Here is a 27,203-nt window from a genome sequence, read left to right as displayed (position 1 = left end):
TCTCTTACTTCATGCGTGGGTAAAGTAGCCGAGCACGTAATTCAATACCGAGTGTCACGCCATATTGAGGAACACGAACTCCTCCCACACACCATGGTAGGGTTTCGACCCCACCTATCCACCCAAGATGTCATGTTACTCCTAAAGAGACAGATCTTCGACGTTAAAACAAGAGACGTTCGAGGAATCCTCGCCATCGATCTCACGTAAGCATTCGATACCGACTCGCACCGCTTCGTACTGGTGTCTGTGGCAGGGCTCGGCCTCGGCCAGAGATTTCAGGAGTACATACGGTGCTTCCTAAAAGACACAGAAGCCCGACTGCGAGTCTCGCAACTTAAGTCAGACCCCTACATGCTGGGCTCCGTCGGAACACCACAAGGCTCAGTCATCTCTCCATTACCATTTAATATAGTGATGAAGGGACTCGCAGACAAACTACGACACATCCCAAACGTAAAGTGCACTCTATGCGCAGGTGACATCACCATCTGGAGCCCAGGAGGCTCCCTGGGGGACATGGAGCAGGCATTACAGTCTGCCCTTGATGCCACGGAAGAGTACCTACCTAACGCAGGAATGAAACTATCCTCAAAGAAATCGGAACTATTACTATTTCGGAAGTCTTGCCAAGGAGTCCGCTACCTAACACCTCCAGATGAACTTCCCATCGCACTACACACTAGAGACATATAACAGATTCCGCGAGTCAACCACACGCATTCTTGGTCTCCTAATAGAAGCCACCGGATGCCATGGCCACACGATCAAACACTTAACCGCGAAAACCGAAAACATGATCAGACTCATCCACAAAGTCTCGGGGCGCAGGAAGGGTCTCTGCGAGGATAACCTTCTGCGCGTATACCACTCGTTTCTTATGGGTCAGATTAATTACGTCGCCTCTGCCCACAACTGGACGAAAATAGAAAAGACGAAGCTAAGCACACTCATGCGCAAGAGCATCAAACAGGTCTTGGGCATTCCACAAAGGGCAAGTACAGCGAAGGTTGACCAGCTAGGCATGCACAACAACATCGACGAAGTGATCGAGGTTCAGACTATGGCGCAAATACTCCGCCTATCCTCGTCCAAAGCCGGTAGGCTAATCCCAAATGAAGCTAATGTCTCCCCTTCTCCCTATCTCGAGCACGCGGTTACGCTACCGAGCGAAATTAGAGACAAATACAAAGTCTCACCGTTTCCCGGAAACGTCCACCCACAACACAACGTGGGTAGGCGCCGGGCCCGCGCTCGCGCGATTCTCGACCGCATCGACGCGGATCGTGAAGCCACCGCATTTGTGAACGCGACCCAGTACGGCAGCACATCCACTTTCGCAATGGCAGTCGTGGACGGCAACGGAACGCTACGATCATCCGCATCGGTTAAAACGAGCACTAGCGCTAAAGCAGAACAAATAGCCGTAGCCATCGCCATCACAGACCCCACATTTACTTACGCCTTCACGGACTCGCGTGCCGCAATTTCGGCCTACGAATGCGGCAACGTATCTTAAGAAGCAGCGCGTATACTACTAGCGAGCTCAAAAAAGGGCAAGCAGTGCCTCTCCTGGTTCTCCGCTCACGTGGGGAAAGACATTCACCCGCAAAAAGCTAACCTCAATGAAACGGCCCACGACCGTGCGCGAGAACTTGCCCGCTGCGACGGCCCCACGTCCTCTGAGGGGCTGGACATTCAGTTTATTGACCCGCTGCTCACTTACCAAGAAATCACCTCCCACTATAGGAAACGCCGAGCTGAATTCCCGCTCCCACACGCCAAACTCGAACGCGCGCAGGCGGCCGCGTTTCAAATGCTACAAACGGACTCGTATCCGTCACGAGGCCTGCTAAGCCACTACAACTCAGAAACCCCGGCAAATTGCCCAGACTGGCCAGAACATTAGTGCTCACTCTCGCACATGCTATGGCAATGTACCGCGTTACCAAAGGGGCCTCTCTCCAGTGAGGCCGAATGGGAAGAAGCCCTCAAAAGCCCGGATCTCAAATACCAACTCAAGGCCGTCCAGAGGGCCCAAGAACTAGCGGAGCACCACCACGTTCCCGTCCCGACTTGGGCGTCGCCTACGGTTTCGGCTGGAGGAGTTCCCCGCCTGTGATCTTCAATGGCTTGAAACTCCTCAGGACTTCAATAAAGTTCTTGACTGACTTTCTGACTACTACACCACGAAAAAGATTCTCTATGAGCACCCAGGTATCATCACGGATGTTCTTCAGGAACTGCAAAACAAGTACATCGGCTCTGACTGTCCCGTTAGCCCCTCCACAAGATTACACGGGAGCCTCCAGCGAGGACCTGGACCTTCCCACCAATATACCCGAGATAAGGCAAGCTCTCAATGACATCAACCGCAACATCAGAGTGCACAAACTCACAAACAAGCTGCCCCGTAACTTGGATGACGATTCTTTGGAGGTGCTGGCAAGCTGGAACTTTAACTCAGGAGTGGAACCACGAAGACACCACTCTCGTTCTCAAAGCCGGCAGGACCACGAGTCTGAATAATCTCCGGCCCATCTCCTTGAAATCCTGTCTGGGCAATCTTTTTAAGCACGTAGTCCATATCAACTACAACCTTACCTGGAAGCCCACCTTCTCTTGCCAGAATCTATGTTTGGCTTCCGCCCCAGTCCATCTACACACGAAGTCATTTTTGAAATAAAGTAGGAGATATTGGAACGCGTCACCTCCTCACAACAAGCGTGATCCTTGCCCTAAACATCAATGAAATTTTCGAGAACGTCTCACATCAGGCCATTCTCTCCTGCCTCAATGCTACCAAATGTGCAAAGTGGACGTATAATCATTCCGTGCTTTGACTGAACAGCCATGATCGGAATAAATTGTTTGCACTCTCATCCCGTCTGAACAGGGGAACGGTGCAGGTATTTGCGCTCTTTAACAATGGCATGATTGGACTCCTGCCTCAGCTCTGCTTCATACCGAACATACATCGCGCTATGTATGCAAATGATGTCGCCATCCGAATGACTCGGGGATCAGTGGCCTGCCAGCAAGGTACGGCTCAGAAGGCAGTTCACGTCATTCATCGATTCGCCAGCAGTGCGGTCTCCACTACTCATCATACAAGTCGCTACTTCTTGTCCTCTGTCGCAAGACGCAGTGAGGCGACCGCGCAAATGTCTCCCAAATAAACCTCACCCTTGCAGGGTACCCCATCCCCGAGGTTAGGTAACTTGGAATTGCACCTCCAGCGGAATGGTAGGTGGCGCTCTCACCATCAAACGCCTCACCACCACATCTCAATTCCTGAGGGTGGTTGGTAGGCTCTCTAGGAGGCGCCATGGCCTCAAAGTACGAGGTCTGTTAGAAAAGTATGCGATCTTATTTTTTTTTGCAAGCACCTGATGAATATGAAACAAGCGCACTCGCATCAGCCGATCTTGAACCTTCGTGCGCATGCTCGAAATTTTTCCCGCCTGCCGAGAGCATCAGCCGCTGGGAGGCAACGTTTGACTGAGGTAGTGCGCAGTGCCCTCTTCGTTATTTATTTGCAAGGAAAATGGTGGAGCGACTGGAGTGGCGCTACTGCATGGAATTTTTCCACAAAATGGGCTACAGCCAAGTGGAAACCATTTGGAAGATTCAGACGGCTTTCGGTGACGATGCTATGAACAGCACACAAAATAAGGAGTGGTACAACCGGTGTAAGGACCGTAGCACCTTGGTGGAGAGCGAACCATGCTCCGGTCAGCAATAAACCTGCCGAAATGACCAGGTAATTGCAGAAGTGAATGCTATGGTAATGCGGGACCGTCGTGTGACTATCCGAGAAATTGCGGAAGAGGTGGGCACCAGCACTTTTACTGCACATTACATTTTGACCGAAGATTTGGCCATGAAGAGAGTTGCGGCACAATCCGTGCCGCAGCTGCTCATGGTGGAGCATAAGCGACTTAGTGTTGAAGTCTTACAGGACATGCTGGATTCCACAAGCAGTGAGTCCGGCTTCATGAACACCATAATCACTGGTGACGAGTCTTGGGTGTACAGGCAGGACCCGGAAACCAAATCCCAATCGTCACAGTGGAAGCATTCCGCGACGCGAATACCAAAGAAGGCCCGCCAAGTGCGCAGCAACGTCAAAATGATGCTGACTGCTTACTTTGACTCCCGCGGCGTGGTACACCACGAGTAAGCACCACAGGGTCAAACAATCACCAAAGAGTACTACAGGGATATCCTCCGACGCCTACGCGATGCTGTGCGGCGCAAGAGACCGGAGTTGTGGTCAACAGAAAATTGGCGCATCCATCACGCCACTGTTCATGCCCATTCCTCGCACTTGATTCACCCTTTTGGCGAAAACCCAGATTCCAGTAGGTCAACAGCCTTCTCACTCTCCGGATATGGCCCCCTGCTAATTCTTGCTGTATCCCAAAATCAAGAGGCCATCGAAAGGAGCGCGATTTCAGACAAGAGAGGACATTATGGCTGCAACGACAGCTGAGCTAAACTCTATTCCGAAAAAGGCCTTCTCCGAATCCTCCAGACAGTGGCATCAGCACTGGGGGAAGTGTGTGGAGTCCCAAAGAAACTACTTTGAGGGTGATTAGGTTTGCGACGCTTCAGTCATGCCAGTTTCCTTTTTCTTCGGCCAATGGTCGGATACTTTTCTAACAGACCTCGTACTTCGCCTCTTTCAAGCCATCGTCGTTAGCCACGCGGCCTATGCGGCCCCCTACGGAGATATGCCTGCGGAGTTAGACAATGTCAACGGGCTTGTCAAGAAAGTGTACAAGCAAGCCTTAGGTCTCCCGCCGGAAACTGCTGACCTCCGGTTAGAATCCTTTGGCATCCACAGTACTGCAAGGGAAATCATGAGGCCCACCTGACAAAACAACCAGAAAGCCTTGCCCTCTCCCAAGCAGGTCGCCTGGTCCTCAACCTCCTAGGATATCCCATGCTTACCCCTGGCCACACAGTTAGCCACTACCTTGCGTTTAGAATACGAAACTGCATTCGAGTTTCTGCTACCCAGAAATATGCATCCGGCGCATCACACTCACCGTTGTCAAGCTAGAGTACGAGCCCTTCGGAAGCGTGATGGTACGCTACTGGATACCGTGTACACCAACGTAGCCGCCCAAGTGCACCACCCCACTCAAACGGCCAGCGTGATTGATGTCGATTTCTATGGAGTGGTGGCGGCCTCCTTCACCTGCTCAAGCATCACAGAATCAGAGGAAGTGGCCATTGACTTACCATCATATACCGCCCCACCCATAAGTGCACCACAGTCATCACGGACTCTCAAGCTGGCTGCAGCATTTTTATGAAAGGACGGGTCTCGGCTATAGCCCACCTCATTCCTGACGCTTCCCCATATTTTGTCGTCGAGGTAGAGATTGTATGGAGCCCTGGCCACAAAAGCCCTCGCGGAAACCTGCAAGCTCAAGCTGTCGCCCATCCTTACGCCACCTGGGCTCCGCAACATGAAGACGGCGTCTTACACGTGGACGGTGTACATCATCATTATAACACCATCCTCCAACACTATCGCCTCTCCTGCTGCATTTATTCCCCTCCACACAAATCCCTTCGCCATGAAGACGCCCTCGCCTGGCGTAAAATTGAGACTCAGTTTCGCGTACCTCATCTTATATCACGCTATGCACCCCACCGACTATGCCTATAAATACTCCCACTACGAGGCCTACGCGTGACGGTACCACTACCTGGAGTTGACCCGACTTACCGATACTGCTCCCCCCGTCCTCAACCTCACACCGGAACAGTGGGATGCCGTGCTGTCCAGTTTGGACCCGTGCGACCAGGAAAGCTGCTAATCGCGCGGGTACAAAATAGACAGCCCGCCCTCCTGCAGTTGGGGTGTAAGGTTCAGCATGGGGAGGGAGGACAGGCAGGCTGGCAGGCAGGCAGCCAAACTAGACGGAATCTTGGAATGAGGTGCCTCCCACATGAATGCAGGCTACACGACGAGAGAAAAAAGCGATCCTATCTTTTTGTTTAGTTTTCTCGAATAAATAATTATTCCTCCTCCAGCCTCCGTTCTGCCGACCGCCTGTGAGCACGCACAAGTCCCGGAGCAAGACATACCCAAGGTGTGCCCCTGAACACCACCCGTTGTGCTATCACTGCAGAGAAGCGGACGACATCTACCGCCGATGAATTACCACGAAACAAGAATATGAGGGCTCGCCATCAATGCGATACATGCACAATATGGTGAATGACCGCGCGACATTGCCGAACATCCCGTGGCAATGAAGTGCACGCCTTGACACCCTCCCGCTTGCCGTCGTCAGGCCGGCACATATCGCAGTAGCACCGGCCATACACTATCCCAAGCCGTGCTCGATCAGTCAGTCCATATAGAAAAAGATCAAAGCAGCAACAGGTGGATGTGCGGCTGCTGCACATCGTAATGCCAAGGACCTTCAGCGCGCCTAAGATGATCCAGCAAAAACCACCTCGAAGACACAGCAACAGCAGGCTACTGCGAAGAAGACGAAGCGTCGAGGCAAAACAACCACCACCCAAAAAAGATCTCGCGACTTAACAGCATCGGGACAAAGTGACGCAGCCGTGATCCGACAACCCGGCCTAATTACAATGCAAGGCAAAGAACTCCCGACCTTGATGTTCTTCTTCACCTTCTAGTAGACACGATAGCCGACTACCTCATCAAAGTGCATTCTTCGGCGTGAAGTTGAAAAAACTTAGGATTGCACGCTTGAAAATTAATAGCGTTAAAGTGACGAGGACAAAATAAAGACGGATAAAACGGGTCGAAGAAAGGTGCAACGGACGGACACCCGTCCTTTGTACATGTATTTTTTTCGTCCTTTTTTCTATTGGGCTGTTCTTCTTCAACTCAACATCATCATCTTCATCATCAGCCTGAATAAGCCCACTGCAGGGCAAAGGCCTCTGCCATACATCTCTAACTACTCCGGTCATGTACAAATTGTGACCATGTTGTCTCTGCAAACTTCCTAATCTCATCCGCCCACCTGACTTTCTGCCGCCCCCTGCTACGCTTCCCTTCCCCCTTGCAGTCCAGTCCGCAACCCTTAATGGCCATCGGCTATATTCCCTCCTCATTACACGTACTGCCAATGCGCATTTCCTTTCCTAGATTTGAACAAAGATGTCATTAACTCACGTTTGTTTCCTCACCCAATCTGCTCTTTTCTTATGCCTCAACGTTACACCTATCATTCATCTTTCCAGAGCTCGTTGCGTCGTCCTCAATTAAGTAGAACCCTTTTCGTAAGCCTCCAGGTTTCTGCCCCATACGTGAGTACTGGTAAGACGCAGCTATTATACACTTTTCTCTTGAGGAATAATGGCAACCTGCTGTTCATGATCTGAGAATGCCTGCCGAACACACCCCAGTCCATTCTTGTTCTTATGATTATTTCAGTCTCATGGTCCGGATCCGCCGTCAGTAGCTGTCCTAAAGTAAATGTGTTCCCTTACCACTTCCAGTGCCTCGCTACCTATCGTAAACTGCTTTCTCTTCCGAGACTGTTAATCATTACTTTAGTTTTCTGCAGATTATTATTTAGACCTACCCTTGTGCTTTGCTTCTCCAGCTCAGTGAGCATGTATTGCAGTTGGTGCCCTGAGTTACTAAGCAAGGCCATATGATCAGCGAATCACAAGTTACTAAGGTATTCTCCATTAACTCTTATCCCCAATTCTTCCACATCCAGGTCTCTGAACACCTCCTGCAAACACGCTGTGAATAGCATTGGAGGAATGGTATCTCCCTGCCTGACGCCTTTCCTTATTGGGATTTTGTTGCTTTCTTTATGGAGGACTACGGTGGCTGTTGAGCCGCTATAGATATCTTTCAGTATTTTTACACACGGCTCGTCTACACCCTGATTGCGTAATGCCTCCATGACTGCTGAGGTTTCGAATAAATCAAATGCTTTCTCGTAATAAATGAAAGCTATTTTAAGGGTTGGTTATATTCCCCACATTTCTCTATCCCCAGATTGATATTGCGAATATGGTCTATTGTTGAGTAGGCTTTACGGAATCCTGCCTGGTCCTTTGGTTGACGGAAGTCTGAGGTGTTCCTGATTCTGTTTGCAATTACCTTAGTGAATACTTTGTAGGCAACGGACAGTAAGCCGATTGGTCTATAATTTTTCATGTCTTTGACGTCTCCGTTCTTATGGATAAGGATATAGTTAGCGTTCTTCCAAGATTCCGCTACGCTCGAAGTCATGAGACTTTGCATATACAGGGTGGCCAGTTTTTCTAGAACAATGTGCCCACCATCCTTCAACAATTCTGCTGTTACCTTATCCTCCCCAGCTGCCTTCCCCCTTTGCATAGCTCCCAAGCCTTTCTTTACTTCTTCTGGCGTTACTTGTAGTATATCAAATTTCTCTAGACCATTCTCTCTTCCATTATCGACGTGGGGGCCACTGGTACTGTATAAATCTCTGTAGAACTCCTTTGCCTTCCAAAAATGAAGGGCGGAAGGCTACGGCATACAAAAAAGGAAGAACAGACGGGACAAGGCGCTACTTGCAACTGTTTATTGAAGTCCAAGGTGGCTGATTATATAGCCATGGGGAGAGGGGGACGAAAAAAGAGGGACACTGATTCTGTCAATGTGCGCGTGCGAGAACACTGAAGATATATTCTAAGGGAATCGCGATTAATCAAAATGTAAAACTCATCTAAAAACATGCTGTCATTGTTATAAATGTTCAGAGACGGGATGCTCACACAGGCGTCCCCTCTTTTCTTAATCTGGTTTGCCTCAACGATTCACGCGCCAAAGATTCTTTACTTGTAAACATGACTGTTGTGTCATGAAGCCTTGCTTCACATACTTGTTTCTTCTCATTCCCGCATGCCTTGCAATGAAGCGGCAAGTATGAACCATAACTCTTTTTCAATGAAAGCTTATGCTCCCGCAGGTGTTCATTGATACATTGGCCAGTTTGGCCGATGTACTCTTTCCCACACTTGAGTGGTATGCGGTATACTACCCCTTCTTCACACTTCACAAAAGGTTTCGTATGTTTAATAGAGCACCCTACTTTCTTCGAGTCATCAGAACCAATCGGGCGGCACAAAGTAGCAAGCTTTCGGGCCGCGGAAATAACCGCAGGGACTTTGTATTTCACGACGACGTCTTTAAGATTATGCCCCACTTGATGAGAATACGGTATCGCCACTGGCTTAGTTTTTTTTCGAATGTTTGGCATTCTACACTGCTTCTTCTTTCTTCCTTTTTTTCACCTTTTCAAAAGCGCCTCCGAAACTGCGCTTAAAACCATACAAGGAAAGCCAGCCTTCCTCAACTTCACAACTGATCGTCAAAGTTTTCTTGGGCCTTAAGGGCCGAAGGCCCAAGTTTGCTTGGGCCTCGGGCCCATTCACCACTCTGTTCGGTCTAACGCAACCGAACAGAGCGGTAAATTCTGTAGGCACAAGTCCCTTCCTAATGCAGTATCCTAGTGTTCTCACCCGACACGTCGCAAGGGCCATATGGCAGGCCACCACCAAAGGATTCGGCGCACTGGAAGGTACACATAGAAAGGGGCGCCACTGTAGAGCCCACTTTGTCCCTCTCTTTTTGTCCCCCTCTCCCCATGGCCATATAATCAGCCACTTTTGACTTCAATAAACAGTTGCAAGTAGCGCCTTGTCCTATCTTTTGTTCCTTCTTTGTGTGCCATTACTGTTGGCGCTTCATTTTTTGAAAGCTATGCACCAACTAGCCCCACAACGTGTTTTACTGAAATACCTTTCTTCTACAGTGGGCGCCTTTCTATGTCTACCTTCCAGTGCGCCGAATCCTTCGGTGGAGGTCTGCCATATCGCCCTTGCAACGTGTCGAGCGAGAACGCTAGGATACTGCATTAGGAAGGGACTTGCGCCTACAGAATTCACCGCTCTGTTCGGTTGCGTTAGACTTTCTGCTGGGCATGTGAAAAGAACGTGCCGGATACTACGTTCTGAGACATGGCGACAGGTCCGCCTGCTCTACGACTGCCTTCTCTTGGTATGCTTTTCGCTGGATCCAGTGAACAATGCAAGTACTAAGCTGCAGTCCCTTCGGAAGCTTGCAGCTCAGAACACGGAATGTTTATGGCGTAAGACCCTAGCCATTCTTTCCAAAGGAGGCCAAACAAACAAAGCCAGCAGCATGGCACTGCAAGTTCTCGGGGGAGCCTTCATCCCGGAAAACATCGCTGACGTCCTCAAGAAAGGCGTAAAGTTCAGCTCCGAGGCGAGGATCCCGCCACATGAGCTTCTTTCCTTGAATAGAAGGATTTCCAACAAAGCCACTCCAGAGGACAAGGAAAGGTGTCTTCTGGACGGGGTTGACAGCCTGACCAGAATTGCGTCTGACTAAGGAACTCGTCCAAGGACCCCCACAAAACGTAGCGTGAATTTTTTCGAGGACAATGACCTTCGACTGCTGCAGGCCAACAAAGCAGCAGGGTTTGTAGCCATGCCGTCAGGAATGTTTAATGGAAGAGCTCTACAAGCCATCCAGAGGAATTTCAAGGTAACGAAAATGAAGCCATGTAAGGAAAAGAGCCATGGCATATCTTGTTGTGAAGACCACGCCCTACAGAAACTAGCTAATGGCGTCCAGAAATGTAGGGAAAACTGTTTAAACGCATTCTGTATTGCAAAAACGCACAAAGATGGTGTACCGTTCAGATGTTCATGGTTATATTGCGCTCAGTTTTACAAAGACGATATTAAGAAAGGACAGGACGTGGACGGACGTAGCGCAAACTACCAATTGTTTAATAATGTTAAATAACGCGCTTATATACAAGGAGATATGGCGCGAGGGGGAGGGGGTGTAAAAGATATGACAAGTTCACGGAATGTGATCATAGTTCGGGTCAGGCATACATGGTTCACTGGCACCCGTTCGCCCTGGCAAACTCAACCTCAGCTTTGATAAGCGCGATGGACGGAGTGCTTACGCACATTTCTTTTTCTTTTGCTATCGCAAGCGCCTCCCATATTTCTCGCTCCGTTTTTGTTTTTGATTTGCCAATGACTGTGGCGCTTTCTAGAAGCGGAGAGCATTTGCATTGTTTGCAATGTGCAGCCAGGTTGCTGGGTGCTGTCAGAAGCTGGCAAAAACAAAAACGGAGCGAGAAATATGGGAGGCGCTTGCGATAGCAAAAGAAAAAGAAATGTGCGTAAGCACTCCGTCCATCGCGCTTATCAAAGCTGAGGTTGAGTTTGCCAGGGCGAACGGGTGCCAGTGAACCATGTATGCCTGACCCGAACTATGATCACATTCCGTGAACTTGTCATATCTTTTATACCCCCTCCCCCTCGCGCCATATCTCCTTGTATATAAGCGCGTTATTTAACATTATTAAACAGTTGGTAGTTTGCGCTACGTCCGTCCACGTCCTGTCCTTTCTTAATATCGTCTTTGTAAAACTGAGCGCAATATAACCATGAACGTTCACCAACTAGCCCCCTTCATTGCTTTACTAAACGTTCAGATGTATTGTGAGTGAAAGAGGTTCCAGGGAAAACAACGTTAGCCGTTACCTTCAAAAGCAGCTTAACACCTTGGGTATAGATGGCTCGTTCATGGTAAAGAACAGCCTTGATATCATAGCTTTTTTACGTGAGACCAAGTCGCTAGGATGCTTGTTTTCAATAGATGTTGTTGATACCTTTTATTCTATCCCGCAAAAAGAATTGTTAGCTGCAGTCCTAAGCTGCATTCAGGTGGGCTTGGCGGCTTTGCCACTGCGGATGCCACTAATCATTTCGTCTTCGTAATGCAGGTGCTCGGACCATTCATCGCGTGTATTTTCCTTCCGGGACTGGCGACTATGCCACTGACCGCACCTTCATATTTACCAACCCATCTCAGCGTGGATGTATCAGGCGCCCGTCAAAGAGCTACTGCCATAGCTTCACCCGTCTTCGGAACGACATATTCGTTCTTGGATTATCTGCCCCTCGCAGCAGAATGGGAAGCGCCATCGCATCGAATATCACTACTAGGGCCAGCTATAAAACAAGAGCAGCTACCAGTGCCACTTTGTGGGCTTGGCGGCTTTGCCACTGCACAGGCAACGAATCCTTTCGTCTTCGTAATGCAGGTGCTCGGACCAGTCATCGCGTGTATTTTCCTTCCGGGACTGGCGACTACGCCACTGACCGCACCTTCATATTTACCAACCCATTTCAGCGTGGATTTATTAGGCGCCCGTCAACGAGCTACTGCCATCGCTTCACCCGTCTTTGGAACGACACACTCGTTCTTGGATTATCTCCCCTCGCAGCAGAATGGGAAGCGCCATCGCATCCAACATCACTACTAGGGCCAGCCATAAAACAAGAGCAGCCACCAGTGGCACTTTGTGGGCTTGGCGGTTTTGCCACTGCGCAGGCCACTAATCCTTTCGTCTTCGTAATGCAGGTTGGTGAACGTTTCAGCCTCTTTGCCAAAAAGTCTAACAAATACTTCTTAGTACAGCTGCCGAGCCCACAGTGCCTTAACGCTGTTCTTGCTGATTGTTTTCATGTCATTTTCCCCTGTTACTCCTACTTTCCGGTGATATAGAAACTAACCCCAGTCCGGATACTGCAGCTATCGTCGCAGAGCTAAAGAAGTAATCTACTGTCCAGTCCAAGCTTATTTCTGAAGTTCAAGATCTAAAATCTCAGTTATTAGCGACAGACAGAAATGTATCTGACCTCGCCAAACGTATGGCCGAACTTGAGAGCCATTACGAAAGCCTTGTAACACTTAAAACAGACACAGAAGTTCTTCGCGCCGACGCAACTAAAGCTACTCGCCTAATTTAAAAACTTGAGGCACGTTTTGATGATGCGGAAAACCGAACGCGACGGAACAATTTGGTATTTTGCGGACTCCCTGAAATTACATCTGAATCATACGCACAATGAGAAAAACTTAACATTAAACATTGCCGCCAGCATTTAGATATACACATCGACACAAAAGAGATAGAGCGCGCCCATCGTCTCGGACCTCATTCGAACGACAAACCCCGTCCAATAATAACAAAATTCTCATTTTTCAAAACAAAAGAAACTGTCCTGTCGAGCGCCCGGAAACTAAAAGGTACCAATTATAGTATTGGTGAAGATTTTTCTTGTGCAGTTCGAATTGCTCGCAGCCAGCTCCTTGCAGTTGCCAGAAAGCAATCTGCCCCATTTAATCTGTGCTACAAGCCCTAAACATCGGACCGAAGCGCTACGTGCTTGATAGCGTATCTGAAACTGTAAGAGAAGTGTTATAGCAATCGTCCGCCCGGAAAAATGTGATTGCCCGCCCTCAAACCATGCCAAGAAATAATCTTTCATTATCTGCCATATTCAAAAATATTCGCAGTTTTCTACCTAAGCGTGAACTCGTGTCTAACATCACGATTTCTTCAAACAGCAGCCCACTTTTACTGCTGCTGCAAGTTTACTGCAACTGCAAGTTTTACTGCAACTGCGAGTTCCCCGTGCACGTATGAGAACTGTTAATTTTTCAGCATCTTTCTTTCCTCGTGCAGCCAAAGACTGGAACAGCCTTCCTCGCAATATCGCCGTTCTCACCTGTCCATCATCTTTTTCTGCCAATGTGACTGAGTACCTGTTGCCACAAATTTGAGTATTGTAAGGAAGATAACGAACGTGCGCACTGGGTCAGCAGCATCGGCAGCATCAAGCGCGCAGCAGAAGCTCGAGCTCGGGAACTGCTCGGTGCATCGTAGAACCGGCGGTCGCTACGAACCCTAATAAATCTCCTTTACAAGTGGTGGAGGTGCTGGGTAATGTTCCACTCTACCATCCTGGAACTCCGTTCTCGGACGCTACCCTCTGCCATGCCGGACGCCGACCAGCAGACTCTTCCATCGCCACCCGTCCCTTGCGCTGGCACCGTTCGCCAGCGGGAGCCTCCCATCTTCAGCGGAACCGACGACAATGACATTGAAGAGTGGCTGTCGTTCTACGAGCGGGTGAGCGTTCATAACAAATGGAATGACTCAGATAAACTGGCTTACGTATCATTTTATCTCGCGGGCGTGGCCAGTCTCTGGTTCACGAAAGCACAAAATCACGAGAGGGATATCCGAACGTGGTCGGCGTTCAAGACTTCGATTACAGAAGTATTTGACCGACCCGCCGTGAGGAAACTCCGAGCCGAGCAGCGTTTGCGTACACGTGCACAGGACACGGGTGAGACATTCACCAGCTATATAGAAGACATGTTAGATTTTTGCAGGCGCGTGAACGCTGCCATGACGGAAGCGGAAAAAATCAAGCACGTCATGTAGGGAATCGATGATGACGCGTTCCAGATGCCTCTGGCCAAGGACCCACGCAATGTTGGCGACGTCATCAGCTTGTGCCAGAGCTATGATGAGTTGCGTAAGCATCGAGCTCTGACAAGGCGACACACCACACCCACACCAAATGCGACGTCACTCTGCAGCCTGACCACCGGCCCAGAACAAGCCTCCCTGATAACCGAAATCAAAGATTTCGTCCGCGAAGAAATTGCACGACAGCTATCTGTGGTGTCCGTTACTCAGGAGTCTGCCAGCCCTTTGCCGTCTCATCTCCGTAACGTGATCCATGAAGAGGTCGCGGAAGCGCTGCCGGCTGTTCACCAGCAAGATGTCGTGACTACACCACTCACTTTTGCTACGGTTGGTGCAATTTTAGGCCATGTCGTGTCAAAGGAGGGCATTCGCCCGGATCCCGAGAAGCTACGTGCTGTTACTGCGTTCCCAAAACCTACCATTTTGAAAGAGCTACGCAGTTTTATCGGCCTCTGCTCTTACTTCCGACGATTCGTTCGAAACTTTGCGTCAATTATATCGCCTCTCACGCAGATCCTTGGTGGCGCTCGAGATCTCTCATCATGGTCTCCTGAGTGTGACGACGTCTTCGCAACCTTGCGCCGTCTTCTCACGGCGCCATCCATTCTTCGCCATTTTGACCCTCAAGCGCCAACCGAAATCCATACCGATGCAAGCGGTGTAGGCCTTGGCGCTGTGTTGGCACAGCGTCAACCTGGCCACACAGAATACGTCGTCGCATACGCGAGTCGCACGTTAACCGAGGCGGAAACAAATTACAGCGTTACAGAAAAGGAGTGTTTGGCCATTGTGTGGGCGCTTGGCAAGTTTCGCCCATATTTATACGGCTGATCGTTTGACGTAGTTACCGACCACCACGCACTATGTTGGCTGTTCACGCTCAAAGATCCATCCGGCCGCCTTGCCCGCTGGACATTGCGAATCCAAGAATATGACATTCGCGTGGTTTACCGTTACGGGCGAAAGCACTCCGACGCTGACGCGCTATCCCGATCACCGCTTCCCCCGAAGGCCAGTCACGACTCTTCCTGCGAGAGCACATTATCCTCTCTGGACGTTGACACTATCGCTGCTGCACAGCGTAATGATCCCTGGACTGCATCTCTGCTCGACCTTCTCTCGGATACGTCGAAAGTTCCAGCGTCACGTACGCTTCGGCGCCAAGTGCCTCATTTTGCGATTCGCGAACAGCTACTGTATCGACGCAACTATGCCCCAGAGGGACGCACCTGGTTACTCGTCATTCCGGGAACCTTGCGATCAGAGCTCTGCTGCTCGTTCCACGTCGACCCTCAGTGTGGCCACGCGGGAGTCTTCAAAACCTACGACAGACTTCGACACCGCTATCGCTGGCGGGGAATGTACAATTTCGTTCGAACATTCGTCCGCTCTTGTCATGAGTGCCAACGCCGGAAAGCGCCACAACACACCTCCGCCGGTGAACTCCAGCCTTTACAATGCCCATCCCGACCCTTTGATCGCGGGGGCATAGATCTCTACGGGCCACTTCCGGTGACTCCTACCGGCAACAGGTGGATAATCGTTGCGGTAGACCACTTAACCCGTTATGCGGAGACCGCTGCTCTACCAAATGCTACAGCACAGGAGGTCGCCAATTTTATACTTCACCGTTTTCTCCTTCGTCATGGAGGTCCACGTGAATATTTAAGCGACCGAGGCCGCGCCTTCTTATCTGAAGTCATCGAACAACTGCTTGCTGAATGCGCTATTGTTCATCGTAAATGCACTGCTTATCGCCCACAGACTAACGGTACTACGGAACGCTTTAATCGAAGTCTTGGTGACATGCTCGCCATGTATGTTTCACCTGATCACTCTAATTGGGACCTCGTTCTTCCGTTTGTCACCTATGCCACTACCTGATTCTCACCCTTTTACCCTCTTTACGGCCGTCATCCTTCGAACACAATCGATACCATTCTGCCCTACCGGCCAGACCAATCCGAATGCCTCCCGATCTCGGAAGCCGCCAAACACGCCGAGGACTGTCGCCAGCTGGCCCATTGATTCACCTCGGACGACCAGAACCGTCAAAAAGCCGTTCACGATGCCCAGAACTCGACTCCCACTTTTCTCCCGGGCGCTCTCGTCTGGTTGTTAGTGCCACACCGCACGCCTGGGCTAGCTTCAAAACTCCTTCCGAAGTACGACGGGCCATACCACGTTCTCGAGAGAACATCACCCGTGAATTACCTGATTGAGCCGCTAACGCCGCCGTCCAACATGCGATTCGTAGCCGCGAAGTCGTTCTTTTTCAACGTCTCAAGCCGTATCACCATTCTACCGCCCTTCCAGAAAACTAAGTCACCAGGACGGCTCCTTTATTTCCACGGGGCCATTGTAAGGAAGATAACGAACGTGCGCACTGGGTCAGCAGCATCGGCAGCATCAAGCGCGCAGCAGAAGCTCGAGCTCGGGAACTGCTCGGTGCATCGTAGAACCAGCAGTCACTACAAACCCTAATAAATCTCCTTTACAGTATTTTATTTTTTATGTACACCCACCCCTTATGTAATACCCCCTAGTGGGGTCTTTAATGTAAATAAATGAAATGAATGAAACTGAAATTAACCGAAACCTGGCTTACACCTGATGTCAGTGATACAGAAGTACTTGCTGGTTTGACAGGTCTCCAAGTTTTCAGAAATGACCGCAGATGCACTCGAGGGGGCGGTGTCTTGATTGCTGTGGGCATTAATTTATTGTGCACACCATTAAACATCGGTTCTGATCTAGAAAGGTTACGGTTAATTTTTCACTCATCGGCGCAATCCGTTCTGCTTGGTGTTCGCTACAGGGCTCCGCATACTTCACCTAACTTTTCAAGTGAGCTGAAGAATATTCTGAGTGATCTCGGTATTGCATATCCAAATTTCCATATATTGCTGTTGGGAGATTTCAATTATCGCGGTATCGACTGGCAGAAACTAGCTCAACAGGTTCGAACCATGGAGAATAAAATGATTTTATAGAAGTATGTCTGAATGACAATCTCACTCAGTTAGTAAGGGAACCAACGCGTGTTGCTGGCGTCAGTGCTAATATCTTGGATCTTATACCAACTACGAATCCTGAGAGCTTATCACATATAACTTACCTTCAAGAAATTAGTGATCACAAAGTTATCCACGCCGAGTTTTTGTTCTGCCTTGAACGGCGCGAAAAACGCAAAAAAACTATCCTTCTATATGGAAAAGGTAACTATGACGCAATTAACAACGAGATTAGAATTTTGTTCCCTTTATTTGAAGCCCAATTTTACAGCATGCCTCTCCAGGAGAGCTGGGAGGTATTCAAATACAAAATACAGGACTTGGCCAACAAATTCATTCCTAAAATTACTTTCCGTGAAAACCACCAAACGCCATGGTTCACTAAGACACTAAAAACATTAGAAGGCAGAAAAAAGCGCTTCTTTCGTGCTGCTAAGCTGAGAGCCTCGTCTAATGCGTGGCAGCGGTACTATACTGCCGAAAATGCCTACCTGATTGCTGTGAGAAATTCTATGTTCAAATTTTTCAACAACGATTTGACAAAACTGTTAAATGATAACCCGAGAAAATTTTGCAAGGTCATCAACCCTATCGAATCGCGCGCTATCACTCTGACCAACGAATTGGGAGAAACCGTCGGGGACCTCGAATGCACTAACAACTTTACCATTGCTTTTAGCACAGTTTTCACAAAGGGACACAGCACATCTCTGCCTACGACACCGGCTAGAACTCTGTCTACTATGCCTGCTATCACAATAACTCATGATGAAATTTTATCTTTATTAGATAACATTAAGCTTTCTTCATAGACAGGCGTTGACGAAATCAATTCCAAGTGGTTAAAGACCACCAGACATACCATTACAGCGTATCTGTGTATTTCGTTTTCGCATTCACTCTCTGTAGGTCACTTGCCAAATGATCGGAAAGTGGGGAAGGTTGTTCCTGTCTACAAATCTGGTAAAAAAGATTCCCAACTGAATAAATGCCCCATACTATTAACAAGCGTCCCGTTCAAAATCATGGAGCATGTCATTTATTTTAATATCATGGCATTTCTCGATAAAAATAACTTTTTTCATCCATCTGGCTTTCGAAAATGCTTCGCATGTGAGACCCAACTGGCCATTTTCGTTCATGACTTGCATGTTAACCTCGACACCAACATACTAACTGATGCCATTTTCTTAGATTACGTAAAAGCGTTTGATAAAGTGCCGCATCAACGATTGCTTTTAAAACTAAACCAGTTAAGCTTCTACCAGAAGATTCTGATTTGGATCAAGGAATTCTTGTCTAACCTGTCCCAACGCGTCTATGTTATAATCATACTTCTGACCCTGGTCCTGTAACATCTGGTGTACCCCAAGGTTCTGTTCTCGGTCCTCTCCTATTTCTAATATATATTACCGACTTGCCTCTACACTTACCTTGCCAAATCCGAATGTTCGCTGACGACTGTGTAATTTACCGATCAGTTTCTAACCATTGCAACGCAGCAAAACTTCATCATGATCTAGACCGTGTCCAGGAATGGACCCTTAATCCGACTAAATGTAAACTTCTTTCCATTACTCGCCAAAAGCACCCTGTTGCATTCCCGTACATAACTGCTAACGAACCAATGCAAACAGTAACATCGTTTAAATACTTAGGCGTTACTTTGACCAATGATATCTGATGGCATGCTCATACTACAAGCATCATATCATCGGCAAATAGAACTCTCGGTTTTCTGAAACGTAACCTTCGTAACGCTCCCAAACACATTAAATAACTAGCCTATAAGTCACTTATCCGTTCAAAACTAGATTATGCCTCACCCATATGGTCCCCACATCAAGCATGCGTCGTAGATGAGCTTCAAGCGGTACAAGATCGTGCGGCCAGATTCATTCACTCATCTTATTCTCATGAAGTCCGTGTTACCGCCCTCAAAGCAGAATCTGAGCTGCAAGCTTTACGCCTCCGCCGACGCATAGCAACACTTTGTCTATTCTATAAGCCTTACCATTCATCACTTAACAGTGCCCCTTATATAACACCGCCCGCATACATATCTCCTCGCACTGGTCACCAACTGCAAGTTTCCCGTACACGTATGAGAACTGTTAATTTTTCAGCATCTTTTTTTCCTCGTGCAGCCAAAGACTGGAACAGCCTTCCTCGCAATATCGTCGTTCTCACCTGTCCATCATCTTTTTCTTCCAATGTGACTGAGTACCTGTTGTCACAAATTTGAGTGCTTTATTTTTTATGTACACCCACCCCTTATGTAATACCCCCTAGTGCGGTCCTTAAGGTAAATAAATGACGAAAAAATGAAATGAAGTATGAACGGGCAGGTATCCTTTCAGAATAGCGCGGGAATTTCTGTGGATAACTTCATAGCACTCCTGGTGTTTTATTTGTGTTGAACCGCTGTTTCTTTTCAAGGTCCGTTTTATGTGCAAAAGAAAGGAATATGTACTGGGTCGTGAGTGGCTCCCGTACTTGGCAACATTTTACTTGTGGGCATCGATAGAGCGCTATCCTAGGTGTTTGATGCAGGCAAAGTGCTCAAGGTTTTTAGGTATGTTGATGATTTCTTTATTTTACTGACGGAACGATCTACCATAACTCACTCGCATTCTGTGCAGGACATTTTATCTGATTTTAAACAGCAAGGCAAAGGCTTAGATTTTACTTTTGAACTAGCCAAGGACAACAGCTTACAGTTTTTAGATATTGACATAACCCTTACTGGCGAAGGTTCCTGCTGGATGTACCAACCCCGTGCCCGCAAGGAATTGTTGCCGTATTATTCTACGCACTCCAAAACTGTAAAACGTGCGATTGCAACTATTTGCCTCGAGTCCGCTCTCAAAACATCGTGCTCTCATAAGGCCCGAGCAAGCTTTGGCGAACAGATCTTGAAGTTGAGGAAGGCTGGCTTTCCTGGTTTGGTTTTAAGCGCATTTTCAGAGGCGCTTTTGAATAAGGTGGAAAAAGAAAGAAAAAGAAGCAGTGAAGAATGTCAAACATTCGAAAAGAAAACTAAGCCAGTGGCGATACCATATTCTCATAAAGTGGCACATAATCTTAAACACGTCTCCATGAAATACAAAATCCCTGCGGTTATTTCCGCGGCCCGAAAGCTTGCTACTTTGTGCCGCCCGATTGGTTCTGATGACTCGAAGAAAGTAGGGTGCTCTATTAAACATACGAAACCTTTTGTGAAGTGTGAAGAAGGGGTAGTATACCGCATACCACTCAAGTGTGGGAAAGAGTACATCGGCCAAACTGGCCAATGTATCAATGAACACCTGCGGGAGCATAAGCTTTCATTGAAAAACAGTTATGGTTCAAACTTGCCGCTTCATTGCAAGGCCTGCGGGAATGTGAAGAAACAAGTATGTGAAGCAAGGCTTCACGACACAACAATCATGTTTACAAGTAAAGATTCTGTGGCACGTGAATTGTTGGAGGCAAACCAGATTAAGAAAAGAGGGGACGCCTGCGTGAGCACCCCGAACACTTATAACAATGAAAGCATTGTTTAGATAAGTTCTACATTTTGATTAATCGCGATTCCTTTAGAATATGCCTTCAGTGTTCTCGCACGTGCGTATTGACATAATCAGTGTCCCTCTTTTTTCGTCCTTCTCTCCATGGCTATATAATCAGCCACCTTTGATTTCCATAAACAGTTGCAAGTAGTGCTTTGTCCGGTCTTTTGTTCCTTCTTTGTGTGCCGTTACCGTTGGCGCTTCATTTTTCGAAAGCTATGCACCAACTAGCCCCATAGCGTGTTTTACTGCAACACCCTTTTTTTACTCCTCAGCCACTTGAACTATCTCATCCATACTAGTAATGATATTGCCGGCTTTTTCTCTTAACGCATACGTATGATTCTTGCCCATTCCTAGTTTCTTCTTCGCTGCTTTTAGGCTTCCTCCGTTCCTTAGAGCATGTCCAATTCTATCCATATTATAGTTCCTTACATCAGCTGTCTTACGGTTGTTGATTAACTTCGAAAGTTCTTCCAATTCTATTCTAGCTGTAAGGTTAGAGGCTTTCATACATTTTCTTCAAGTATGTTACACAAACTCCCTCACATGAAGCTACTGCTCCTAGGATTCATGGGACGGGCTGTTAAATCCGGACACCCACAGGCGTAGAAGGCGTCATCTATAGCCACCAACGTCTACTGATCGACTATACTGTCATGTGGTGGTGACGTTGAAGAACAGAGTAGCAATACTGTGAAAGACAACACTAACTTTTATTGGGCAACGATAGCGCAACGATAGCGGCGAACACGGTCGGCGATCATTGAAATTGTGATCAACGGGTCAAGCGCGTCGGCTTTTATACATCAATCGTCGAATGTTCCAGACTAATCGTTGGAACCCGCGTGCCTTCCACAAAGTTCTGCACCATTCGTGTCAGGTAATGAAATCAGATAACATAAGGTTCGGCGACAACAAACAGCCGGGTAGAAGCATCGACAACTTTCCAGAAACTTCGGATACACGCAGGCACGTCCCTCGCCGTGCGATAACATTTGTTAGGCGGCGAAACATGGTCACCCGATTAAGATAAGTACACGTGTCAATACAATTAAGAGGAATGTCTTGGTTACAAGGGTGAAAAGTGAAATCGATGGTGGGAAACTTCATGGAGGATTACAAACAAACAGCTATACAAGGACCGCTGATCGGATACATCGAAGACATTGTGTAAGAAAATAATGCGCTTGTCCTCTGTGACTCTGTTGGATTTCCATACCAACTGTCCGGATCAATCAAATGTGCGCGACGGTATCAGCCAATCATCCAAGGATCCCTCGACCTCTGATGTAGTCCCAGAGAAGAATAAGAGTAGTGGCTATGGTGTTGGGCTGGTGAGCACGAGGTCGCGGGATCGAATCCCGGCCGCGGCGGCCGCATTTCGATGGGGGCGAAATGCGAAAACACCCGTGTACTTAGATTTAGGTGCACGTTAAAGAACCCCAGGTGGTCGAAATTTCCGGAGTCCCCCACTACGGCATGCCTCATAATCAGAAAGTGGTTTTGGCACGTAAAACCCCATAATTAAAAAAAAAGAATAAGAGTATGTAGAGCAGAAAAAAAAAACGACCAAGACGTTGGTTGTAGTGGTTGTGGAAAAGCGCAACTGCAATATTCTATTCGACCACTAAGAATTAACGTTATCATCTGCAATTTTATTCTGTAGGGCAATTTAAAGTGTCGCAAACATGCAACGGCACTTGCCTGACCGGGCTAGTCGGTAGTCCGTGGTAAGCCTCATCAATGCTCGTCCCATTTCGGTTTCGTCCGCGCATTCGTGCCGCGCTCTTCCCGTTTAGCGCGGCCGCGAAAGCTGAAGGTGTTTTAAGGCGGTCCACTGTATTCCACCACAATACAGGCTACGCAACGTTGCATGGAATGCCGTCACTGTAGCCTGCTTGTCCCGATGCTCCGGTAACGAACGAGACATACGAAAAAAAGTCATAAAATGCGTCTCACGGATAATAGGTCAGAAAGGATTTTACCATACGAAATTTGCTCGTTAGTATGCGCAAGTGCACGTTCATGTTACTTATGCATTGGGAAAGTTTCCCGCAGAAACTCATCTGGGAGTTGTCTAACTACGCGTAAGCAATGTGCTATTCGCTCACGTTCACGCTGCCAGGTGTCACTATTATTGTTATGAAACCTGATCTGACCAGTATAAGCTGTTATCAACCGCTATCAGTGGTTATCCACATTATCGGAAAATATCCGGCCCTTATCTTTCCTTATCTCTTATCAGCCTTGTCAGACATGTGATCCTTGTCAACTATTATGGGTCCTTATCTCTCTTAGCTGACTTGATCCAAACCTTATAAACCTTTATCAGTGCTTATTACCATTATCAGAATTGATCCTACTATTGTAAGACCTTATTGCTCTTTAGCACCTTATCCATCCACGTCGAACTATTATCGGTAGTAATGAGACCCATATAACCCCTCATGACTCCTTATCATCCTTATGAAGTCATTGACTGCTTATCTGTCTCTGCTGCGTGATCCGAAGCGCATGAGCCCTCTGTGATATGCGCTCGACGTTGTACTTGTGAGAGGTTCTCGACGACTGCAATAACCCAAAAAGGAACAAGCAACAGCCCAAAAAAAAAGACACGTGGCGGCAAAATTAAAAGGGAATATTCCCCTGGATATGGGGAGAAGTGTAATCGTTCCAGGACTTACATTTGGAAATGCGGTTCTTTGCGTGAAGTCCGGCGCACAATCAGCACTCGATGGCAACCAAAGGTCAGTGGGGCACCTCGCATTGGGTGCTCACGCAAACACTATAAATGAAGCTGTTCAGGGTGATATTGGCTGGACAAGCTTTGAAGTGAGGGAAACTCAGGGCAAAATTACCGTTCAAGAATGACTTAGAAATATTGAAGGCAGTAAATGGGTTCCTAGAGTATTCAGATCTTTGTACAGAAAAAGAACTTTCCTTCTCAGTGGAGGAAAAGCACGAGGAATTTGACCAGCAAATGTGCGAGCGCTATACTACATCACCTGGCAAGAAAGAACGTCAAAGAGGCTGAGGCAATCTCGCGGATGACGACAATGGAAAAGAAACCTGCTTTGAGTACGTACCTAAGAGGAAAAAATGATATCAAGAAAGAAACTGTTAAGATAACTCAAAGGGAATCTCTTTACTATTCGAAGTGAGAGCAGGATGCCTTACTACGCGTAGTTATAAAGCGTACACTAAGGAAGAAGCAGGTGCTTGCTGCTGCAAAGGAACGGAAACGTTCGAATATGTTTTAATAGGCGGCGAATATTTACACCCAGCGGTCGGTTTAGGCTCCTCGGGCCCCCTGAAAGCCCTTGGGTTCTACGATAGCAGGGGGGAAGTAAACGGGTCCATTACAAAAATAATTAGGAGCCGATTGGAAGTTTGGAGGCCGATAATTAGGGACTTCACAAATGGAGGTGAACAAATGCCATGTTCCGAATAGTGGGTAAGAAAGCTATATATAACTGATATATCAGATTTCTTTTGCTCGCCGCCCTGTTTTGAAGGGGCGATCATAGCAACCATCCATCCGCCTAAAAGCGAATGCTAAAAACAAAGAATAGGGCAAGGCACGGGCGTAGGAGAACGCGCAGTGCGAGGCTCTGAACGCTGGCGACAAGGAGGCGTTGCGGGTTCGCAAGACGGCGACCGAGCGCCCCTATCCGATCCAGGTGCTGCTGGTCCATGGGTCCGGACTGTTCCGCGGGCGTGGATGGACGACGGTCGAGCTGCCCGGCCAGTCCGGCGAGAAGACCCAGGCCCCATCGACCGCTGCACTCGGCCCTATACAGGCGTCTAGCGGAGAATGTAGCTGCGACCTGTTCGCTGAGGGTGGTGCTCGCGACTGCGAAACGTGGCGTTTATGAGAACATCGAGGAGGGGCTCTGCGATTCTTCCACTGCCGGCAACTATCCCATTGTCTAGGCCGATGCAATTCTTTTGGGGAATCCGTGTTTACACAATCACGGGAACACTATGACGTACCGCGTCATTAAAGTGCAGAGGAGCGAAATAATTAGAGCGACTCTACAACGTTGATCACGTCCTGCTTATTCATTCCTGCCTGCTATCACGGTGTTTTCTTGAGAGTGTTCCTGTGTTGTAAATATATGTTATTCTCGTTCATGAGAGGGTAGTGTGAACAGATGACATTTGGCTAGAAATGTCTCTGTCTGTTATTTGCGCCAAGGTTGGTCTTGCGTGCGCAATATTCTCACAAGAACCTTACATTGAACCTTCAATGGTCGGTGGTATTTCGATCGGCGAAGGACAGCCCCGACGAACGGCGCATCCCGCGACCCCCGAAACGAATCGGAGATATCGCATGTTTGGCATTGAATTTTCGCTGATCAGAATTTTCTTGTTGTCTACAATGCTTCAAGTCGGCACTACATGGGGTCCTAGACATTAATTCAATTTCTCTTCACCAAATCTTTCATTAGAGCCTTCATACAAACTGTTCTTTGACGTTTGTTTTGTACCGCTCATACAACTCATTCATATGGTTGAGATATATTGACTATCAGCTCACGTGGTTGCTTAGCCGAGTGCGCAAGACCCTCTGCTTCTGAGCGTATGGTCGTAGGTAGAAAACTCGCACCGCGAAAGTTCATCTTTTCGATTTTATTTCAGTTTCTTTATGCAATAATTTTAGTTATTGATCTTACGTGACGGACGGGCTATCTCTTAGGGTAGGCATAGAAAGGCTTGTGCATTAGAAAAATTTCGCATTTTATGGCTGCACTCTGCACTCCAGCCGCTATTTTTTAGAGCATTTCTTCAGTTAGACGTACTATCGCATATAAACTATTGAGCAGATCAGCGGAATAGCCTTGTTACTTACTTCTGCGGGGCTTCCTCTGCAAGTGAGAACGAAACGGTGAGAACAGAAAAAGAAACAAAGCAAGGGGCAGTGCGTCTGTTTCCTTACGAGATTCAAAGTTTGTTTATTAGAAAGTCAAAATTTGCAAAATAACCAAGTGTTAGAGGAAAAGGAAAAGGGTGAAATAGCCAGATTCACTGGCCTTAAACTCACCACTCTTCAAAGCAGAAGGCAGTGGTATGCGACAATGTTGTTTAAAACGAGCATTGAAAGACAATCGCTGTGATCGATGCGTTAAGTATAGGTGAATTTGCAATTCCATTGGATATTCGAGATTTCATTTGCACATCCACAAACCTTCATTTTGCCATTGACAGAGTGGTGAGCATACTTACGATATTCCGTATGAATGGCACATAGCGACTTTTGGGTTCCAATCGCGGATCTTTTGTTTACGTTCACCACTGCGCACAGTGCACAAAACGGGCCAGGTCTTACGTGCGAATATTACACTAATCCATTTCGAAGAGTGACGTTAAAGAAGTGAAGCACTTGAGGCTCATTAGCTAAAATTCAGTACTGTATAAATCATTCACCAAGATAAATACGAACGGAATCAAGGCAACACTTTGATCAACCAAGAGAACAGGCAGGCTTCATTAAGGGGGGCATGACACGGTCACCCAATATTTTGTGGTTTTCCGGTTTTCCGCGAGAAATTGTAGTAGAGGGTCTATTATAGATATAGGTGTGTAAAAACTGGGCGGTAAACGCATATTTCTGTCTAAAATATGAACGAGAACTAGGCGGCTCTAAGCCCTGCCCTCCGGAACCCGCCGCCATATTGCGAAGCCATATCTGACGTGATCTGCTGCATGCAACCGAGCTAGCATCTGCTACAAAATCAGCCACCACACCACGTGAGGGCGGAGCATAGCTGCAGTCGGTTGCCCTATTAGCTCTAGATACCGCGTGGCATGTTTTCTATAGCGTCATCTTCGCCTCATCAAGCAATTCAGAAGGGTTTGGGTGCGAGCTAGTTGGTATGGAACATTCATATTTAAAACAGTGCCAAAAAGCACGGACAAGGAAGGACACTGGATGAGCGCTGTACACAGGACGCAGGACGAGCGCAGAAGCAGGACACAGGACAGCACTCGTCCTGTGTCCTTCGTTGTCCGTGTTTTTTGGCGCTGTTTTCAATATGAATCGTCAAGCAAGCGACGAATCTGACCAGCAGAAGCAGCAATGACACTACGCATTTTGACTTGGACCTCATCGCCGCCAGCTCAGTGACGAAACGTGGCATCGGAAATATGAGCGCACGAGCCATGCCGCAAAGCCAACGCGAGCACGTGTTGGAGGGCACGGAAAAAATTTATGGGGTTCTACGTGCCAAAACCGCTTTCTGATTATGAGGCACGCC

At 47.9% G+C, this 27,203-nt stretch overlaps 1 protein-coding gene across 5 annotated transcripts in view; it reads right to left on the bottom strand.

Moving 5' to 3' along the window:
* Positions 1-27,203, bottom strand: part of LOC135918618 (uncharacterized) — a 440,383-nt gene that overhangs the window by 298,371 nt on the left and 114,809 nt on the right. For 3 of the 5 annotated variants that reach the window (XM_065452238.1, XM_065452236.1, XM_065452237.1), the window contains one exon: positions 25,799-25,814. The exons of 1 other annotated variant lie outside the window; for it this stretch is intronic. In XM_065452238.1, the coding sequence (XP_065308310.1) occupies positions 25,799-25,814 (16 nt within the window). Of the gene's footprint in view, positions 1-22,646; positions 22,737-25,798; positions 25,815-27,203 lie in introns of those variants that run through there. One more of the 5 variants, XM_070521095.1, reaches the window with a different exon arrangement.

Source organism: Dermacentor albipictus, chromosome 6, assembly GCF_038994185.2.
Source record: "Dermacentor albipictus isolate Rhodes 1998 colony chromosome 6, USDA_Dalb.pri_finalv2, whole genome shotgun sequence".
NCBI classification, from domain to species: Eukaryota; Metazoa; Arthropoda; class Arachnida; order Ixodida; family Ixodidae; genus Dermacentor; species Dermacentor albipictus.
This window is presented reverse-complemented; position numbering and strand designations above follow the sequence as displayed.